A 19,955-nucleotide genomic window follows, 5' to 3' on the forward strand; every position below is an offset into this window, starting at 1 on the left:
TAATTTCTTCCATTCTATAGGTTCGTAGGGAGGTGATACAAAAGGTAAAAAGGACGTGAAACCCGGATAAGTAAGAACTAGCGCGGGACTTTTATTTAAACGGTGGTCAAGTTGTCACCAATGTTTGGAAACAGGGAAGTAGCGAAGGGTTTTTTTTATTTTAAGAGTCTAAATGAGCTTCTCAATACTCGAGTTTCTATTTCGTTTTTATTAAATCTGTTGGCAAAGTTTTTCACTCACCGTTGTATATGATTTCCTTGTTTGTTCTTCGAACTCTTACGTTTGAATTGATCTGTTAATGAAAGGAAAAGTTATTAGTAAGGTCGCATAAATTGCATATTTTTTATAATTTCTTCTTAAAAAGTCTTTCTTATGTTTGACGATGTTATCGTTATATCGTTTAGTATAGTTAACTTTACAGTGCAGTCTTAGCCTTTCCAGTAGACTGCCACTCACCACTTTATACTTGAATATCAAGTGTTATGTTATGAAATGGGGCCGCTCGCAAATAAATTGCCGCCGCGGTTTTCATTTATTGTTTTATAATGGTGTTTAACCATGACATTTTAACACTCGCGAATCAGCGAAAAGCTATACCGCCGCAGTGCGTAGTCGTTTTTCATTACGCGGAATCACTACAACTTGTATGCGCCCGTGGAAGATGTTTTTCGCATGTTGTCGCGCATCTCCACCGCAGCGGGTAGTTGTTTTATTATTTTATATTGCACTCCCGAATCTTCAATCTTTTTTATGTTTCGTTTTTCATTTTAATTTGATTCCTTTTGTTTTGTTAGAACACTGCACACACATACACTGGTAAAGCCGGGCTTGCCGACTGTTCGGGCGCCAGTTAACGCCAGCCTCCTTATTGGCAGTCATAGTTGACTATATACTTTTACCTGTAGCAAAGTTCCATATTATTCTCGTCCTTTGATTATGTAGGAAGCAAGCTCGTATCCAAGATGCAGGGGAACCTAGGCCGTTATCCCTTCCCAAACAGAACACAAGTTCATTCGTCAATTATTACAATCTGGTTTATTGAGGTTCTATCTTGGAGTTCTACTTCTGATCGCTGTCGTTGCCAAATCGGGTCTGCCCCCATCGGGCGGCCAACCAACCTGGGTAACCGCCGGTGCTGGCATAAAGGTGCTTACGCTGCACACGCGCTATGCCGGTCGTCGGAGCGCTTTAGCAAGAGCGCTCGCATTGCATTTCTGCGTGAGAACGTTTACGTTGCACGAACTCACCGTCGATGTGCCGGCGTGAAAACGCTTACGCAGCATATGATCGCTGGCACTGCGCTCCCGTTGCTGCATCCGTTGGTTGTACTGCGGTTGCGATCATGTTTGTCGCAAGGGTGAGGGGCGTCTGCGGGGCTCGGCTAAGGCAGGTTGTTTACTTTAGCCAGAACGGGTCATTGGCTCCGGGCGAGAGTAAGTCGTTAACTTATATAGCCAAAACAAAACTAAAACTTAAAATTACTAAATTGCAATTATGTAGTTCAGTGTAGAGCCTGGCTACCTGAGTTAAGGCTTATCAACCGCTCGTGCCGATTGATTTGTCTATTTTGCCAATTACTCTTTCGATTCTTTTCCGAATTCTAACATGGTAATTTAAAGCACTATAATGTAACGTAAACATTGACGACTACACTGAAAGAAATTAATATTGACATGACTTGCACCTACATATTTTCTCCTTTTAGCAATAGAAACCTTTTTCTTTCAATGATGCGTTTAAATAAATAAACCCCATAGAAAAGAGAAAAACACTAAATAGTTGTTAAGGATTATTGATTACTAAACAACTACAACATAAAAATAAAACCCACTCCACTTCAATGTTCTTTTGTTGGTAACAAACAAGAAAAATAAAAACTTGGCACAATAAGCCAAAAAAAAAAACAAAAAATTAATAAAAATAAAAATGAATAGAGATTTTTGCAAAAAATAAATAAAGATAAATAATGTAAAATAAGGAGCAAAACTTAGAAAAATACGGAATCAGATTTAAGGAATTAAGAGTACAGAATTATGAGATTACATTGAAGACTATGGTTGGGAGGGTAATGATAGTGGGAGTGGAAATTAACATCTAAAACCACCCCGCCAGACTTACATCCAAATTCGTGCTTCCTTCTCTCACAATATAGTATAATTAAGTTTCGCTTGCTGTTAATTTTCTAGAAGAAGAAACTGAGACAGTGGAGTTGTTCGTTTCTTTTTGTCGCTGTTTCGTTCATACGAGGATCGTCTCATTGTGTTGTTCACACTATAAACTAATGCGTACACTTAATGAGTTCAATTCGGGTGTTTGAATCTAACTGACTCGCTACTGCGAGGGCATCGCCTTTTATTCATTCTTACATAGGTTCTTATCATCTAATTATATAATGCAGCGCTTGTAAGACGATGCAGTCTGCGTTGGTCAATGCAGATGAGATTTATCTGAAATCTATGTTTGTGGCCTATGACCGCGCTAATCACCTCCCGCGTGATCATATCTCTTGACACTTCGACAATAGACCACTGCAATCGTACTTATCTGTAGTTGCTACTTATGTTGTCCCGTGCCATGTTTATTGCAGCCCATAAATAGAACATATTTATAGTTTGTCTACTTATAATGTCTAAACACATCTTTAGACAGTGTAAATTCAGGAGGGACTCTATAATAAAACCTTTGGGTGTAGCAATCATCATCCACAGAAAAACAGGCTGGAGCGGAAGGCAGCCTCCACCAAGGCCGCGTGGCAAGAGCGACTAGCAGGGTGGCAGGAGGAGGAGGAGGCTCTGTGGGCACCACACCCACCGCCGTCGTTGCCGCAACCGCCATTAATGCAGCCACCGCTACCGCAGCCACAGACGCCGGTGCCGCAGCCGCAGCCACCGCTGCCATCGCAGCCACCACCACTACCGACGCCGCAGCAACAGGGGCAGCCGACGCCGCAGCCGCCGACGCCGGCGCCACAACAACAAGAGCAGCCGAAGGCACCGCCGTTGTCGAAGCCACAGCCGCCGTTGCCGCCGCCGCCGGTGCAGCCACATCCACCACCACCACCACGCACACCGATACCGCCGCTAGCACCACCGCGCGCACCGACAAGTGGCCCCGGTGCAAGCGGCTACAGTCCTGGGGCGTGGACCAGGCCAGTAGTTGTCTCTCATTTATGCGTTGCCTCCGGATATAAATGACCATTATAATTATGATAATCGCTGTCAACGCTAGAGCCGAGTGTCCGCTTGCCGTGTGGAAAATCAAGTCATCAATGTGTACTTTGTTATTTTTCAGAGTCTTGATGCGCATTTAAAGATTTTGTAGTTCATTAGTGTTGTTGACAATCAAGTGCTTCAGCGGGACCACGTTCCATGTCTCCTTGTCATCTATAATTCGTAAACTGGGAAAGATAGACATTTCAGACGCTGTCGAAATTACTTTTTGAGGAGTAATTATGGTTGTATCCCCTAATATTGCATCCTGCAGGTAGTTGTATAATGCCTTGATTGGGCAGTCTTATAACTTGATGCTGTTCGTTGCTGTTCGTTCTTATATTAGCTGTTGTATTCCGAAACAGTCTAAATAGCCAACGGTTGGATCCACTTATCTCTTTGATGAATGAATTGCCTCGGAATTCCATCATTTCGCATGAGTGTGCCTTGCTTGGTTTCACTTGAGATATTTCGCAAGAGTGATCATCCGCGTTTTTCCATGCCCAATTATTTTCGCAAAGCCATGTTGTCGAATCCTCTTGTCTGCATTGGTTAATTTCCATTTCAGACATTAGGTGATATGCGTTTATGTCTGTATTGAACGCAAAATATTTAAAATTCAATTTCGGAATAAGCTTTGTTCCGTTTGTCCACAGTGGTATTGGGATTACTTCAAAGAGATCCGTTTCCTGATTGTTGTATATCGGTAATTTTGCTTCAAAGAATAGGACATTATCCTGCAACATAGCTTGTGCCTTCATCAGTTTATAGATCAGTGGTAATTGTATAACTGAATTTCCACCCGGTAGCATTTGTTTTCGTCCTAATTTTTGCTTAACTTTTTCGAGCTCCTCCAGATTTTTGTTAGGCGCAATTAGTGTAGGATGAATTTTTCCTTCACTAATGTCCGTTACCATTGAGATCGCTGTTGCTTGTAGGCTTTCTGCTTCTTCAATCCAGTTTCGCACTTGATTTGATAACATAAGGAATTTAATTGACTCCTTATATACCATAAAGTGCTCCTTCATGGTTTCTGCAATAATATTGACTTGTTGGGTCAGTTTTCCCAAATTCCGGTTTGCTTCTATCGTAGTTGCTCTTTCTAATTCTTCCGTGGCATTGATGACCGAGGTCTGATTGTCAACATATGCCATTATATGTTTTTCGTTTTTTATGATCGTTTGCATATTTTCCTGTATTCTATTTGCATTTCCGATATCAAAGAACAGTATAAACCTTTTCTTTCGGTTGGTACGGTGCCGTAGTATTTTGTCTTTTTCTTTTATGTTGTCAATTTTTGTCCTTATTGTCGTGCCGAAGAAATCGCAGTAGTCCTTGAAGTCTCCCATTTTTTCGCAAACCAGGCGGGATTTTTCCAGGAAGTCCTCTGATTGTTTTATGACATCAAAATAGGCTTGCATGTCTTCTTTGGGAATTTCTTCCGAATTTTTTGTCGCAGTTGTAGCTTGCAACATCAATAAACAGCATAGCACAGTAGCTATGTTTCCAGTGCCATTCCTTTTGCCTTTTGGAACTCGCTGCCTAAGCTTCTTGTCCTTGCGTAGCTGCATTGACTCCGTTCTAGATGGCGTTGCAACTCCAGCTGGTTTTGCTTCGCTAGCAGGACAGATCTTGTTTAGCGATCTTTTTACTTCGCCATCGCTTTTTTTAACCGTGTCTACCCGGACTTTATCATCTTGTTCTTTAGTCGTACTAATGTTTATAAGAACCAACTGTCCCTCCTTAAGATTTGGCTTCACTTGGCGCCATTTGGTTCGCTGTTGCAATGACACCAGATACTCCTCTTTCCATTTCTTCTGCGTTGAATAAGCTTCCATCTATCCAAAGAGCTGATTGTCTTACTTTCGTCAAAATGTTCAGGAGCTCCAATTAGAGGTCTTCCCGCCAGAAAATGACCCGGCGTTAATATTTCCTCACCATTCTTTTCGCTCCTTACAGTGACTAATGGGCGCGAGTTTAGTACTGCTTCGATTTGACATAGCAGCGATGCAAATTCTTCATATGTAAAGCTGTTTTCACCAATAACTCGTTTAAGGCGATACTTCACTGATTTTACACCGGCTTCCCATAAACCTCCCATGTGGGGGCTTCCCGGGGGGATAAAGTGCGTAGTCTATTCCAGTATTTTGAAACTAGTAATCAGCCGTTACTCGATAAACTGGTAAATTTCCCATCAGTTGACTGGACTTCTCTTGCTTGTATCGTATACATACAATACATTCCCTTAAATATTTCTTTAAGGAATTTTGTATGCCAAATATCCAGAACTCCCTCTGAATATAAGTTCTCATAATGTTAATTCCGCCATGCAGAGTTTCTTTATGAGAATCCTTTACAATTAACCAAGTCAAATGTGACTTATCCAGTATAATTGGATGTTTTACATTATACGGTATCATTGCGTTTTGTAGTCCTCCACCAACTTGAAGTACGCCATCACTATCCAAAAACGGATTTAACGACTGCAACTTACTCTTTGGGTCTAAAGGTCTTTTGTTTTTGAGTAGTCTGACTTCGAGTCCAAAATCTAGCTGTTGTTGTATCTTTACCACAGCAATCTTCGCTAGCTTTAATTCCTCCACCGTAAGATGTGACGGCTGTTGCGATTTTCCTCTCAGCTTTGTTATGAAGCGTAATACATACGCCATTACTCTAAGAAGTTTGTCGATCGATGAATACTTTGATAAAAGATGGTTTTGCCGATATTCGCATTTTATCAATGTGGATACCACAACCATTTCCGATTCCTTTTGAGTGGGCCAGTGTTGTGCATCTATAGATAGCCAATTCGGCCCTCTCCACCAAATTTCACAGATTTTAAGAGCTTGCGGTGATATCCCTCTTCAAGCCACGTCTGCTGGATTTTCTTCCGATTTAACGTAATTCCATTTGACATTGGGAATTAGTTTATTGATATCTTCCACTCTAGTTCTGACGAACTTATCTTTGCTGCGCTTGTTCTGTATCCAAGCAATAGTAATTTGCGAATCTCTCCATGCATGCGTTGTAATCGAGTTGCTCCATATAGCCTGCACTTTCGCTAATAACTTTGCTAGTAAATGCGCAGCACATAATTCCAACTTTGGAATTGTTTTTCTGTTTTTTCTAGGATTTACTTTGCTTTTTGCTGCTAGCAAGGTAACTCTGCCGCCTACTTTTGTATACACAGCCGCTGCATATGCTTTCTCTGATGCATCGCAGAATCCATGTAGCTCCATAATACCTTTGGAGCATCCAGTCCACCGTGAAATGCTAATTTCTTCTAAATTTTATAGACCTTTAGCATATTCCATCCACCAGTTTGCTAAGTTGGATTCCAATTCAACGTCCCAAGTCATCGGTAACTTCCACAATTCCTGAATAAAACATTGGCTTGAATCGTTACAGGTGCCAACCATCCTAGTGGGTTGAAAATTCTGGACAACTGTGATAACACTAACCGCTTTGTTATGCGTGTTAGCATTGGGTTTTCTGCCGAAAACGTAAATGTATCCTTCTTCGGATCCCATTGAAGTCCTAAGGTTTTGATCGATTCATTCTCCTCAATGCAGATTTTCTCCGTAGCACCGTCGTCCTGAATGTCGGCTAAAATACGTTCGTCATTTGCAACCCATTTTCGCAGATGCATGCCGCCTTCTCCATCACTTATCTCAATTTCCTTTGAAGTTCATGGCACTCGTTGACTGTGTCTCCACCAGTTATGAGGTCATCCATATAAAAGTCGTCTCTTATTGTTTCTGCTAAGACGCTATCCTCTTAACAAAACCGATCTGCCAGCTCTCGTAGACATCGGACTGCTAAGAAAGGTGCTGCCGAGGTGCCATAAGTTACGGTTGTTAACTTAAACTCACTGATCGGCAATTTTGGATCATCCCTCCATAGGATATATTGGTATTCTTGGTCTTTCTCAGCAACCTTTATTTGGCGATACATTTTTTCAATGTCAGCTACCATAACATATTGCCACTTGCGCCATTTATTTAGAATATCGAATATATCCTTTTGAATCTTAGGACCAGCTATAATAACGTCATTTAGGCTTAGTCCATTTGTCGTCTTTGCGGATGCGTCAAAAACTACTCGTAGCTTCCAGGCCTGATGATTGCTTGATGGGGTAAGTAGTATTTACCTTGACCCGTTGTCTTTACAGATTCCATATGTCCCATCTTAAGGTATTCTTTCATGAATTCGTTGTATGCAGCCCAGTTCTTTGGGTTTCTTTGAAACTTCTTTTCCATTTGCATAAGCCTTGCCATTGCCTGTTTGCGAGAGTCCCCCAGCTTTGCCTCTTGGTGGAATGGAATTGACACCACAAATCTGCCTTCCTCGTTGATGACAGTTGTTTCTTGGAATTTTCTTTTGCATTTTGCATTGTCTGTAATCGTCTCATCGGCTTCATCTTCCAATTCCCAAAAGCGATCCAGGTCCTTTAGATTTATTGTTGTAGGGGCACTTATAATTTTGTGCTTTGCTGCTCGAGTTATATTTCCGGACACAATCCATCCAAATTTGGTTTTTTGTCCCAAGATTCCATTCACGGGTTTTCTTTTCTCCATCATAATCAGGGGAAATAGATCCACACCTATCCCCATGTCAATTCTGCTTGGCTCGTTGAATCGTGGATCTGCTAGCCTGTAGCCCTTCCACTCTTTGTTGATATCAATATCAAATTTTTTGCTGGAAAGGGCTCTATGGAGTGTTGGTAAAACCAATGCTTCCGTTGATGCTTTGAAGCTGCTTGGAATTTTTGGTTTGATCGTCAGGTGGACACTATTTTTTGATAATTGAGTAGTCTGGGAGATACCTTCGACCTCTATAGTACTTCTTACTCTGGGAATCCTTAATATTTGTGCTGCTTCCTCTGAAATCAGCGTCTTCTGGGATCCACCGTCAATAAGCGCCCTCAACTCGTTGTAACCTCCAGCGTTGTTTTTCACCAAAACAACAGCTGTAGCCAATAGTGTGTCTTGGCCTTGCTTAAGGCTATTGCTGTTGATACTGCGTTTTGTGTCTTCATGAAGAAGGCTGTTGTGTCTTTTGGAGCATCGATTGCATGTAATTTCCTTTCTGCAGTCGATAGCATTATGCTTTCCAAAGCATCTAAAGCACATGCTGTTCTTTTGAACGAATTCTTTTCTTTTTTCGATTGATTGTGCTCTGAATTTGAGACACTTTATCATATCGTGGCCATCCTTAGAGCAAAAGGCACACGATTTAACTTGCACTTTTTTTGTAGCAAGCTGAGCGGTATTTTTGGTAATGGCATTTACTGAGTTGTATTGTTGCTCAATAAACTCTACATGCTGCAAGGCTTCTGGCGAAAGGCAGAATTTCAGCTAAAATTACGTCAGCAGAGCTTCCTATTTTTCCTTTTTGCTTTATGATGAAGTTGGTCGCAGTATCCAAAAACTTCCCTAAATTTTTCTCATCGTGGGGCAGCAAGCACTCCAGTTCCATTAATTTGTTGAAGTGTTGGGAGAATATTTTTCTGCTATTCTCATAGCGTTTGCAGATAAGCTCCCACGCTGCTGCATAGTTAGCCGCTGATCCCGTTATCAAATGGCTAACCACCATTTGAGCTTCTCCTTTTAAGCAGGCTCTTAAATATCCCAGCTTCCTTGTGTTGCTGAGATCCTTCCTGCTGTCTATTAGTTCAGAGAACAGCTCGTAAAATGTTGGCCATTCCTTCGCTTTTGGGAGTTCTGGCACGTCGTAGTTGGAGCTTTTGCACTGTTCCAACTTCCTCTGAAGTACCATTTCTAGTGCGGCAACATCAGATTGCAGAATGTCTGCCTCATCTTGATCAAAGGCAGTTCTATCATACTTGTTTTCAAGCAGTTTCAGTGTGTCCGTCACGTTGGACCAATGACTTTTCATCATTGCCAGCTGCTTGACAAGTTCAATCTCACTTGAACTATCCAGGGTTTCGTATATTAGGCTTATCTGTTGCCTCACCCTGTCCGCTCTTCTGTCCACCAGTTGAACCAGATTATCAACTGGACTGGAGCTCCGAGCTGATGCGGAATCAAATAATTTTGATCCACTTGGTATATTTACCTCTTCAAGTGTTTCTACCTTTAATTGCGACTTCTTGTAGGCCTTGACAGCATCCATAGTTTTAATGAATATTTTGTCATTAAAATATTGATGATCGCCAACTCCCAATTTTACCAGCGCATTGTTGTTAGTAGTATATTGGTCTACCAATGCTTCTATTGCTGGTATAGATGCCTTGTCCTTGATGGCTTGCAGTATTTTGTTCTGCAGCACTCCTTGGTCTTGCATCAATTTCACAGATCTTTCCGACAACATCTTGGGAAAACAATCACTGTGACTTGTACTTTCTGCTTGTATTCTCGGGCGTGATCCGTTGGAGGATTTTTTGATTGGTCGCCCAGTTGACCTAGCTGTGCCTCGACTACAGCTGATTGATCAGCCAAAGAAAAGCAAGAACACAATGTTTCACCTTATAGTCCTAGTACTTTAAGGCGTGGTCTTTTATTCTGTGTTTCTTACCACTGGTGGGGGAAACAACAGAATCACTCGAATAACCTTGCTCTTTTTACTTTAAGGCGCTGGTTTCTTCTTCTGTGTTTCTTACCACTGGTGGGGGAAAACAACAGAATTTCTCGAAGGACCTTGCTCTTTTTACTTTAAGGCGCTGGTTTTTTCTTCTGTGTTTCTTACCACTGGTGGGGGAAAACAACAGAATTTCTCGAAGGACCAAAATGTTCACACTATAAACTAATGCGTACACTTAATGAGTTCAATTCGGGTGTTTGAATCTAACTGACTCGCTACTGCGAGGGCATCGCCTTTTATTCATTCTTACATAGGTTCTTATCATCTAATTATATAATGCAGCGCTTGTAAGACGATGCAGTCTGCGTTGGTCAATGCAGATGAGATTTATCTTAAATCTATGTTTGTGGCCTATGACCGCGCTAATCACCTCCCGCGTGATCATATCTCTTGACACTTCGACAATAGACCACTGCAATCGTACTTATCTGTAGTTGCTACTTATGTTGTCCCGTGCCATGTTTATTGCAGCCCATAAATAGAACATATTTATAGTTTGTCTACTTATCATGTCTAAACACATCTTTAGACAGTGTAAATTCAGGAGGGACTCTATAATAAAACCTTTGGGTGTAGCAATCATCATCCACAGCAAAACAGGCTGGAGCGGAAGGCAGCCGCCACCAAGGCCGCGTGGCAAGAGCGACTAACAGGGTGGCAGGAGGAGGAGGAGGCACTGTGGGCACCACACCCACCACCGTCGTTGCCGCAACCGCCATTAATGCAGCCACGGTTACCGCAGCGACAGACGCCGGTGCCGCAGCCGCAGCCGCAGCCACCGTTGCCGCCGACACCACCGCTGCCATCGCAGCCACCACCACTACCGACGCCGCAGCAACAGGGGCAGCCGACGCCGCCGCCGGCGCCACAACAACAAGAGCAGCCGAAGGCACCGCCGTTGTCGAAGCCACAGCCGCCGTTGCCGCCGGTGCAGCCACATCCACCACGCACACCGATACCGCCGCTAGCACCACCGCCACCGCGCGCACCGACACCGCCACCCCAGGATGAGGAGTGGCCCCGGTGCAACCGGCTACAGTCCTGGGGCGTGGACCAGGCGCACGTCGCGCAGACGCTTCGCACGATCGGCATGGGCGGCCGCCGGTGGCACCAGCAGACGTTGACGTGGACTTGGGCCGCACCAGCGGAGGACACGTCGGAGGTCCGCGGTCGGTTGGAGGCCGGTCGAGCAGCGAGCGCGCGATCCGCGAGTACGCGTCCAGACGAAGGACGAAAGCCCGGCGGAGAACCCGGAAAAGGGTCCGTGTGTGTGGCCCGTGCCGCCACCACCAAAACCGGCACGGCAGGAATCGTGCCCTGCGGCTCGACAGCCGCCGGAGCGACCCTGCCTGCAGGCAGGAGACGCTGAATGAGAAGCCGTGGAGGGAGCCCTAACGCGCGAAGTGGCCACCCTGGGTGGTCGATGAGGCCGAGACCCAGGCGGGCAGACGGCATAAGGACCGCTGGGACAAATTGTTCATGCTGGACGGCCAGCGGTTCCGCCTAAAGGTGCGTCGCGGCGGCGATCTAAGGGTATACATACCCCAATAAAGGATTTAAAACGAGATAATCACCGAGTTGATTGGGACAGGAGAGGGCGATGGGCACAACATAGCTGACTTGTAATAAAAAGAGGTGCGAAAACATCAGCAGCAGCCAAGGGCGGACGCGGGGCCAGGCACGCGGGCCAGCAAACGGAAGCGGGGCCAGGCACGCGGGCCGGCAAGTCGATGCCAGGCTGCCGCAGGCGCGGAAACGAGGAGGGCAAGCCCCGGAGCATGCAGGGGCATTCATCGAGTGGGTGGAGCTAAAAGCAAAGAGAGGATGAGTAAAGATGGCGATTTTTACACAAAAAGCCGCAAACTTACCTCCATTGTGCAGCAACACCAGAAACCACGTGCAAAGAAAATTGGGATAGGGGCGCTACGATAATAGCGGTCGATGGGCGGTCCATGCCACGTCGAGATGCTGAAAGACAGGGTCAGACGCCGGCTGCAATCAGGAAGGCGCAAGGATGTTCGAGATGCCAAGTCAAGAAGCTGAACGACGGGGTCTAATAGGCTGCCAGGCTGAGAACGAAGGGGGGAAATGTGAGGAGTCTTAAAACTCACCTCAAATCCGGGTGTAGGAAATCGGCATGGCAACAGCGAAAACGGCTGGAATGCGAGAAGGGTCAAGGGCGGTCAGGTCAAACTGTAAATAATGGACCTTGGACCCCGGCAAAGCGGAGAGACCGTGAACTAACGGTACCGCGCTGGACCTTGGACTCGAACCGGCCAAGGGCGCAAAGGTCGTACGGTAACCGTATGGTCTTGGTACAAGCACAAAGACGACACACCGTAAACTAACGGTACCGCGCTGGACCTTGGACTCGAACCAGCCAAAGGCGCAAAGGTCGTACGGTAACGGTATGGTCTTGGTACAAGCACAAAGAGGACACACCTTGAACTAACGGGACATAAGTTGGACCGTGTACCCGAGTGAGCCATGCGCAAAAAGGGAAATAACGGGATTCCCGCGGGACAGTCAGTTAGGAAAGTGCCATACAGACAGACAGTCAGTAAAGAAAATGCCCGCAGAGTATCAGTCGATCAGCATAGTGAACAAGAATAGTGAACAAGTGAAGTACGCGGAACAAAACCCGGAACAAGTTAAAGTACAAGCGAGCGCCGAAGAGGATCTCCGCAAGCAAGAACAAGCCAAGGACAAGTAAGCACCAGGACCTGGCGGCAGGTTGGTCTAGGCAACAAGGCTGGCTTAGCAAAGGGGGAGAAGCCTCTAGTGATCTCACGGACGATACACCCTGTCCCCATAACATCCAAAGCCCCAGTCGAGCCGGCACGGGTACGCCGTCGAGAGCGACGCGGGACCAGCGAATAAGAACAACGAAGGAGCGACGACGCGCATCCGAAGGCGAGGATCACAGAATTATCTTTATCAAGCGTCACTGAATAAAGGTGGTTTAAATCTGAAACTCTGACTTCTCTTTGGTCGAACAATCACACAAATCATAAATTGGTGGGACGAACAAACAAACTCTCTGAGCTAGCCGTTGCAATTCGTAGCGAGTAGAAACTATATACAGCCAGGGACGGCAAGCACTCAGTGGTAGTAGAGTGTTTGAGTTATTTCCAGAGTCACATATGCGAAAGTTGTTAGACGTCGACAAAGGCCACATTAGAAGTTTATTGTCCGTATTGAAACTACATCATAGTCATTAATACACAAACTCAGAACAAAACAAGAGAGAACGCTATAGTCGAGTTCCCCGACTATCTGATACCCGTTACTCAGCTAGTGTAAGTGCGAAGGCCAGTCTTTGGCGGTTTGTGGGCGTTAATGAAAAAATATTAAAACATTTTTCAAAAGTGTGGGCGTGGCAGTTTTGGGCGGTTTGTGGGCGTTAGAGTGGGCGTGGCAGCATGATTCGACAAACTTGCGCTGCGTCTATGTCCCTGGAGTCTGTATGCCTAATCTCAACTTTCTAGCTTTTGTAGTTCCTGAGATCTCGACGTTCATACGGACAGACAGACGGACAGACGGACATGGCCAAATCGACTCGGCTATTGATCCTGATCAAGAATATATATATACTTTATATGGTCGGAAACGCTTCCTTCTACCTGTTACATACTTTTCAACGAATCTAGTATACCCTTTTACTCTACGAGTAACGGGTATAATTAACGAATTAACAGAAGCAGTTAACAAGATCATTGTTAATGCGTAAAATTAAGTCGACATAAGACTATTTTTATACGCAGATACAGATACACGCCCTTGGGGGCCGTGTCTGGTTCCCATTGGTTTCCCGGTATGGGGAGATATGCTGTTTTTGCTAGTGTCAGCATTTGCTCGAGAAACTTACTCCAGCAAAGGCAGTATTTTTTGTTGGTTGTCTAGCCTTAAGGGCAGACTTCACTAACTGAAAAATTCTATCTGGCCAAAGGCCAAAGACATTAGAATAACACATTTGGCGACGGCTAAAATAGTCCGTTCGCAAAAAGTTGAGAGCGTTAAAATCTATTAATAGATTTGCTTGTGTGTGCGTGCTTGTGCTAAAACACGATTTTCGATCCGAAATCTATTTCGATCTTTGAAACGAATTTGATTATGGTTTTGGTCAATTTCAATATGATCTAATAATATAATTTTTAAAAATTGATGTCGTGACTATAATTTTTGGAAAGAAGATTTTTTTTTGAAAAAATTCGTTTGTTAAAATCGCCGTTCAAATTAGCTACTCCCCACGGGGAGGGCATGTGCCACTATATGTGGTCATGTGCCACTATATGCGTACAAGAGAGCTGCTGGTTCTAGAGCTCTCCGCTCTCTGGCTTTTGAACAAAAATTCGAAAGAGCCCGGAGCCAGCACAAAAAAATCGTGTCCAAAAAAATCGTATGGCGTTACGCATCTTGTTCTAAGAAAAAAGTAAATAAAATCGCTTAAATTCGCTACCACAGAAATTGTTTTTTTTACATTTGCAAGAAGGGATAAAGAAGTCTTATTACCTCAACATTTTGGTGACCTCTACGTGATTTATATATATGCAGTATTAGTGCAAATTATAAAAAGCTGATTAAAACTTAAACTTCGTTGATACTGCTAACTGAAATTAAAGATTAAAGACAAATAACGGAAGCTGATGCTGATTTTTCTTTGCACTCATCTTTCCGCTTAAACCGAATTTGTTGTTATTACCATGGCTGCTAAAAATTCTGGAAACGTTACGGCTGATGCAAACAGGGTGAAATTTTTGAGGCGCACGGCGACTGCCATATTTAACATTATGGAACGATTAGCGGATTCTTTATCAAGATTAACTTCATTGGACAATTCCGTTCTACATGTGAGGTTGGAGCTGATCGATGAGTTGCAACAAACGTTTCAAAAAATATTGAACGAGCTTAATTTGGATCAAAATAAAAGCAATTTGAGTAAGAAATTTGATGATGCTCTCATAACTCCTAAAACCTTATTCTCGTACCTTCGCTGACGGCATTTTTCCGTGTGATTGTAGCCAACAGAAACGTTCACTCCGGAAAAGGGGACCGTCGCTGCCCCCTCTTGAGGTACCAAAATTCACTGAAGGCCGTGCTAACTGCCTGGATTTTTATTCTATATACACGACGATAATAGATAGCCATTCTGACCTTTCAAACATAAAAAAGTGCAACTCCTGCGCCTGCGGATCCAAGCACCACACTCTGCTTTACTTTATGGTCACACGAAAGATCTCAGCTTACTGGCCTCAGATTCATTTGATCATGAGATCATGGTCCATCTTCAGATCTTATTGTACCTGATTTCGCGACGCTGGTGCAACCGCTGAACGCACTCCTCAAGAAACAGACAAGGTGGGAATAGACCGACGCCCACCAAGAAGCATTTGAGGCCGTCAAAACCAGGTTGGTCGCTGACCCGATCCTGGCATGCCCCGATTTCACAAGAACTTTCGTGCTACAGACGGACGCCAGCGTTTACGGGCTGGGCGCTATCCTCACACAGCACTCCGAGCAAGGCGAGCGGGTAATATCCCACTCCAGCAGAGCGCTGAACGGAGCGGAAAAGAATTACTCTGCGACAGAGAAGGACTGTTTAGCGATAGTGTGAGTTGTCAGGAAATTAAGACCGTACCAAGAAGGCTACCATTTCAAAGTGATAACAGATCACATGGCCCTGAAATGGCTGAACGGCATCGAGAGCCAGTCCGGAAGGATCGCGAGGTGGGACCTCCAAGAATACGATTTTGAATTCTCGTATAGAAAGGGCCAGTTAAACATCGTCGCGGACGCTCTGTCGAGACAGCCGTTGCAGGAAACGGTCCGCAGGATAACGGCGAAGGAAGAAGGGCACTCGGGGAGCAGCAGGAATGCAGGTGTACAGAAGATATGCGGAGGAAAATGAAGCAGGATCCCCAATAATTCCGCACCGGGCAGGAAATGAGGATGTGGTGTCATAGAAGCTGTGTGTACCAACCAGGGAGAGGCAGCGCGTCATGGCCGAGAACCACGACATGCCGATGGCAGGACACATGGGAAGTCGGAAGACAATTGCGAGGGTGGCAGCCAGGTACCACTGGCCAGGAATGCACCGAGACATAAGAAGGTACGTGCGGAACTGCGAGAGCTGTATGAAGTACAAGCCTAACCAGCTGCAAGCAGCCGGAAAGATGCTGACCCAGGTGCCGGAAAAACCATGGGCCACCGTGTGTGCGGATTTAGTGGGCCCCTTGCCGAGGTCAAAACATGGGAATTCGATGCTGCTGGTCCTGGTGGACCGAGATCGTTCCGGTGCGTAGGGCAGCCACCGAGACGCTACGAAAGGCTGTGCGGTAGCGAATAGTGGCCAGATACGGGGTGCCAAAAGTTATGATCACGGACAACGGAGACCAATTTACGAGCAGTGCGTAGAAGAGGTTTTGGGAGGAACTGGGTGTGAGACACCAGCTCACGGCTTCATATACTTCACAAGAAAACCCGAGAGAAAGAGCCAACAGGACCGTGAAAACGATGCTCGCACAGTTCACAGGAGCCGATCAGAGGACATGGGACGAGAACTGGCCGGAGCTGCAGCTGGCAATAAACACGAGTGTTGCGGAGACCACAAGATACTCACCGGCATTTATAACGCAGGAAACAGAACGTCTGTTCGACGAACAGACGGCCGGAACGGGCAGGTGTACACAGAAGCCGGCAAAAAACGCGGAAAAACTGAAGGAGATCTTGTTATGTCCCCATATATCAAGACTTTTTAAAAATCACCGAAATTCGCGCCTTTGTTAGTAGCGATAATAATTATCGGAACCTTATCTGACAACGTCATCTAAATGGCAATTGACCAGCTGGTGAATATTGATTCGGATAAGGGTTCTTAGGGTCCCCAGCATCTACCTTCAATCTTTTCTTACGACGATCGTCAAGCTGATATGTTCAGTCCCAGCAGATATATGACCTAGCAAAAAGGCAAATCAAGAAAAAAGAACTGGAGAGTACAATCACATGTGCTCCCAACATTAATCCAGATTTCAATTCGGCATCAAGATTAAAAGACCACAAAGAAAAGGCAATTAATAAATGACCGTGGATTGCCGTGTCGGCAAGGTAAATATTTCAATGAAAACTTCAAAAAAAACAAATTATAATAACAGTTGTGCACGTTTAGGTCACGCGTGTTATTTTTATCGTCGACTACACAGTGAGAAGTCGCCAGGTCGATCGATTCCACTAAAGAAGAACATCACTGGGTAAATATCCAAGCAGTTCTGGGAAAATATTCCCGCAGTTACCCGAGGAAACAAAGCTAAATTTTAAACTCTTCCACGCCGACCCAAAAGTTCGGCTGGAGTCAGGTACCTCTGCTGGGAGACAATTTGTTTGGAGGTCGCAGAAAAAAATCTACAGAAAGCCTACATAGAAATACAAACCCTTACAAAACTAGTGTAAAACAAAAACAGATTAAAATACATTCAGTGCCTAAAAACCCAAAAATTAATTGAAGTTAAACATATTACATATTACATAAAACAAAAGCATTTGATAGTGATGTGAGTGTGTGCAGGTGATAAGTAAAATAAGAGAAAAAAAGAAATACAAGCTGGCCAACCCAATGTAAAATCTTACACTGAAAGAAAAAGAAAGTTTCGTTGCCAATGCCAAAAATAAAATACTTCAAATCAAAAATAAAAATAATTAATCATGACAATATAACAAAAATGAAATGAAAAAAATGCATAAAAAAATGAAATACCTAATAATATATTTTAATTAGCACTTGTGAAAAAAACTAAATAGTGCATTTATAGTTTAAAGTTTTCTTACTAATAACCCCCAACACCGCATCGACAAAAAGGTTTTCTTCGAGAACCAACAGTGGGTGAGTGAAATTAAAAAAAAAACTATATATAAGTTAACGCCAGCCTCCTTACTGGCAGTCATAGTTGACTATATACTTTTACCTGTAGCAAAGTTCCATATTATTCTCGTCCTTTGATTATGTAGGAAGCAAGCTCGTATCCAAGATGCAGGGGAACCTAGGCCGTTATCCCTTCCCAAACACAACACAAGTTCATTCGTCAATTATTACAATCTGGTTTATTGAGGTTCTATCTTGGAGTTCTACTTCTGCTCGCTGTCGTTGCCAAATCGGGTCTGCCCCCATCGGGCGGCCAACCCACCTGGGTAACCGCCGGTGCTGGCATAAAGGTGCTTACGCTGCACACGCGCTATACCGGTCGTCGGAGCGCTTTCGCAAGAGCGCTCGCATTGCATTTCTGCGTGAGAACGTTTACGTTGCACGAACTCGCCGTCGATGTGCCGGCGTGAAAACGCTTACGCAGCATATGATCGCTGCCACTGCGCTCCCGTTGCCGCTTCCGTTGGTTGTGCTGCGGTTGCGATCATGTTAGTCGCAAGGGTGAGGGGCGTCTGCGGGGCTCGGCTAAGGCAGGTTGATTATTTTAGCCAGAACGGGTCATTGGCTCCGGGCGAGAGCAAGTCGTTAACTCCTCCCCATCACAAGATCTGTGTCCCACAGATCAGAGAGCCTTAGGCGTCCCGGGGGTGGGGAGAGCCTCCAGGCCCATTGACGCGTTCTCGATCTTCGGGATTCCTTTGGTCGAAGTTAACTTCCTCCATAAGAAGTATATAAGTGAGAGGATGAGCAGTGCCATAATTCCTTCCGAGATTGAGGAGTAAACCAGCTTGCCCGTCATCAGAGACAACCTTCGAAGGTTCTGGTTACTCGCTTCGTGTACGTATTCCAGTGACAGTTGGTAATTGGTGGCTGTCACTCGGGTTAGGACCGCCGGCATTGCCATTAGATGGTTGGAGGTATAGCTCGTGTAGGTCCGATTACCGACCGTAACTGTTTCATTCGAGTATTGTACCACAAAAGAACCGACGAGTTGATGTTCCTTTGACTCGAAGATTACTGAGCTATTGAAATTGGTCAATAGAAGTGTTCCATCGTCGATAAGATTAACCACCTCTTGGTCGTTTCTCAAGTATGTACAGGCGGCGTGACGCAGTCGTTTCTCTTAGTTGAGGAGTCTTTTCCTGGCAAACGGTCGTGTTGCCGATAGATAGGCAACCCAAGTACTGCATAGTCTCATCGGGACTCGCGACTAACTTGTTATGTTCCAGTACCACCTGCCTTCCTCGAGATGGTCGAGTACAGGTGCATGAACTTGTATGATTCTGTCGTAACTTTCGGAAACGCCAGAATGTACAATATCATTGTACATTCGTCACTACGACGACGAGAGAACTCGATGGCCTCTATCGGGTTCTGATAAGGGAGGTTACTGACTTCGTTCAGGATTGTCTCCACCTCCTCATGGTCCAGGAGGTTCGAGTTGACCGTCCCCGTTTTAGCAAACTGACATGCCTTGATAATTTCGCCGACTTGATTAGCTAGTATAATGGCTCTGTGCAGGGTTAATGCTGTGGCCTGCAAGTCTCCGTCGATCGCGTTGACTCTTTGGACCACCTTATTGATCAGCAGCGCTGATTCATGCGCTGAGTCGAAGAGCTTCGAGTTGATTCGAATCTGCTGATCCGTATTCGTCACAACCTCGTTTTGGGCTTTCAATATAGTGTTCCAGTCTGTTGCGTCTGGAGACCCGGCGACCCACTTCCAGGCGGATCCTAGCCATTCTATAGCCCGTGTTGTGCTACCCTCGATAGTCGACGCATTCCCTCTGACGCATCTTTTAAGTACTGTGTTACTAGAGCGGCCATTCGTCCATCCGTCATTCCGGCCGCCTCATCGTCCAGTTCACCGAGAAGCTGCTGCATTCTGCTCAGGTCGATAATGTGTGCCAGTTTAAAGACACCGTTTATTCGCCAAATTGTCCCCTGTTGTAAAGGGACTACTGGGGAGTCGTACTTAATTATGTGGAAGGTACAAACGACATGAGCTAGCAAAAGGCTTATATCATAAGGGAAGGAAAAGAAAGGTTACTTAAGTTACAAGAAGTGTGTTTCGTGTGCTTATATCCTAATGTCTGTAACGATATTCTAAGTGTTTTTAGTGTTTCGTAATCATGTTATTTGGTGTTGTTTGTGTTGTGTTTTTTTTATTTAAGCATTTTGTGTGGTGTGTGTTTCTTTGTTCCTTTTTGCAGAATTTCGTGTCTTTGT

General features: G+C 44.7%; 1 protein-coding gene across 1 annotated transcript; it reads left to right on the forward strand.

Moving 5' to 3' along the window:
• The first annotated feature begins 2,053 nt into the window (after window positions 1–2,053).
• On the forward strand, window positions 2,054–11,181 carry LOC122319680 (vegetative cell wall protein gp1-like). Its single transcript, XM_043207273.1, has 3 exons — window positions 2,054–2,065; window positions 2,709–3,019; window positions 10,389–11,181. The coding sequence occupies exons 1-3, from the start codon at window positions 2,054–2,056 to the stop codon at window positions 11,179–11,181; spliced, it is 1,116 nt and encodes a 371-aa protein (XP_043063208.1).
• The last annotated feature ends 8,774 nt before the right edge of the window (window positions 11,182–19,955 follow it).

This window comes from Drosophila yakuba, unplaced genomic scaffold (genome assembly GCF_016746365.2).
Source record: "Drosophila yakuba strain Tai18E2 unplaced genomic scaffold, Prin_Dyak_Tai18E2_2.1 Segkk5_quiver_pilon_scaf, whole genome shotgun sequence".
Classification (NCBI taxonomy): domain Eukaryota; kingdom Metazoa; phylum Arthropoda; class Insecta; order Diptera; family Drosophilidae; genus Drosophila; species Drosophila yakuba.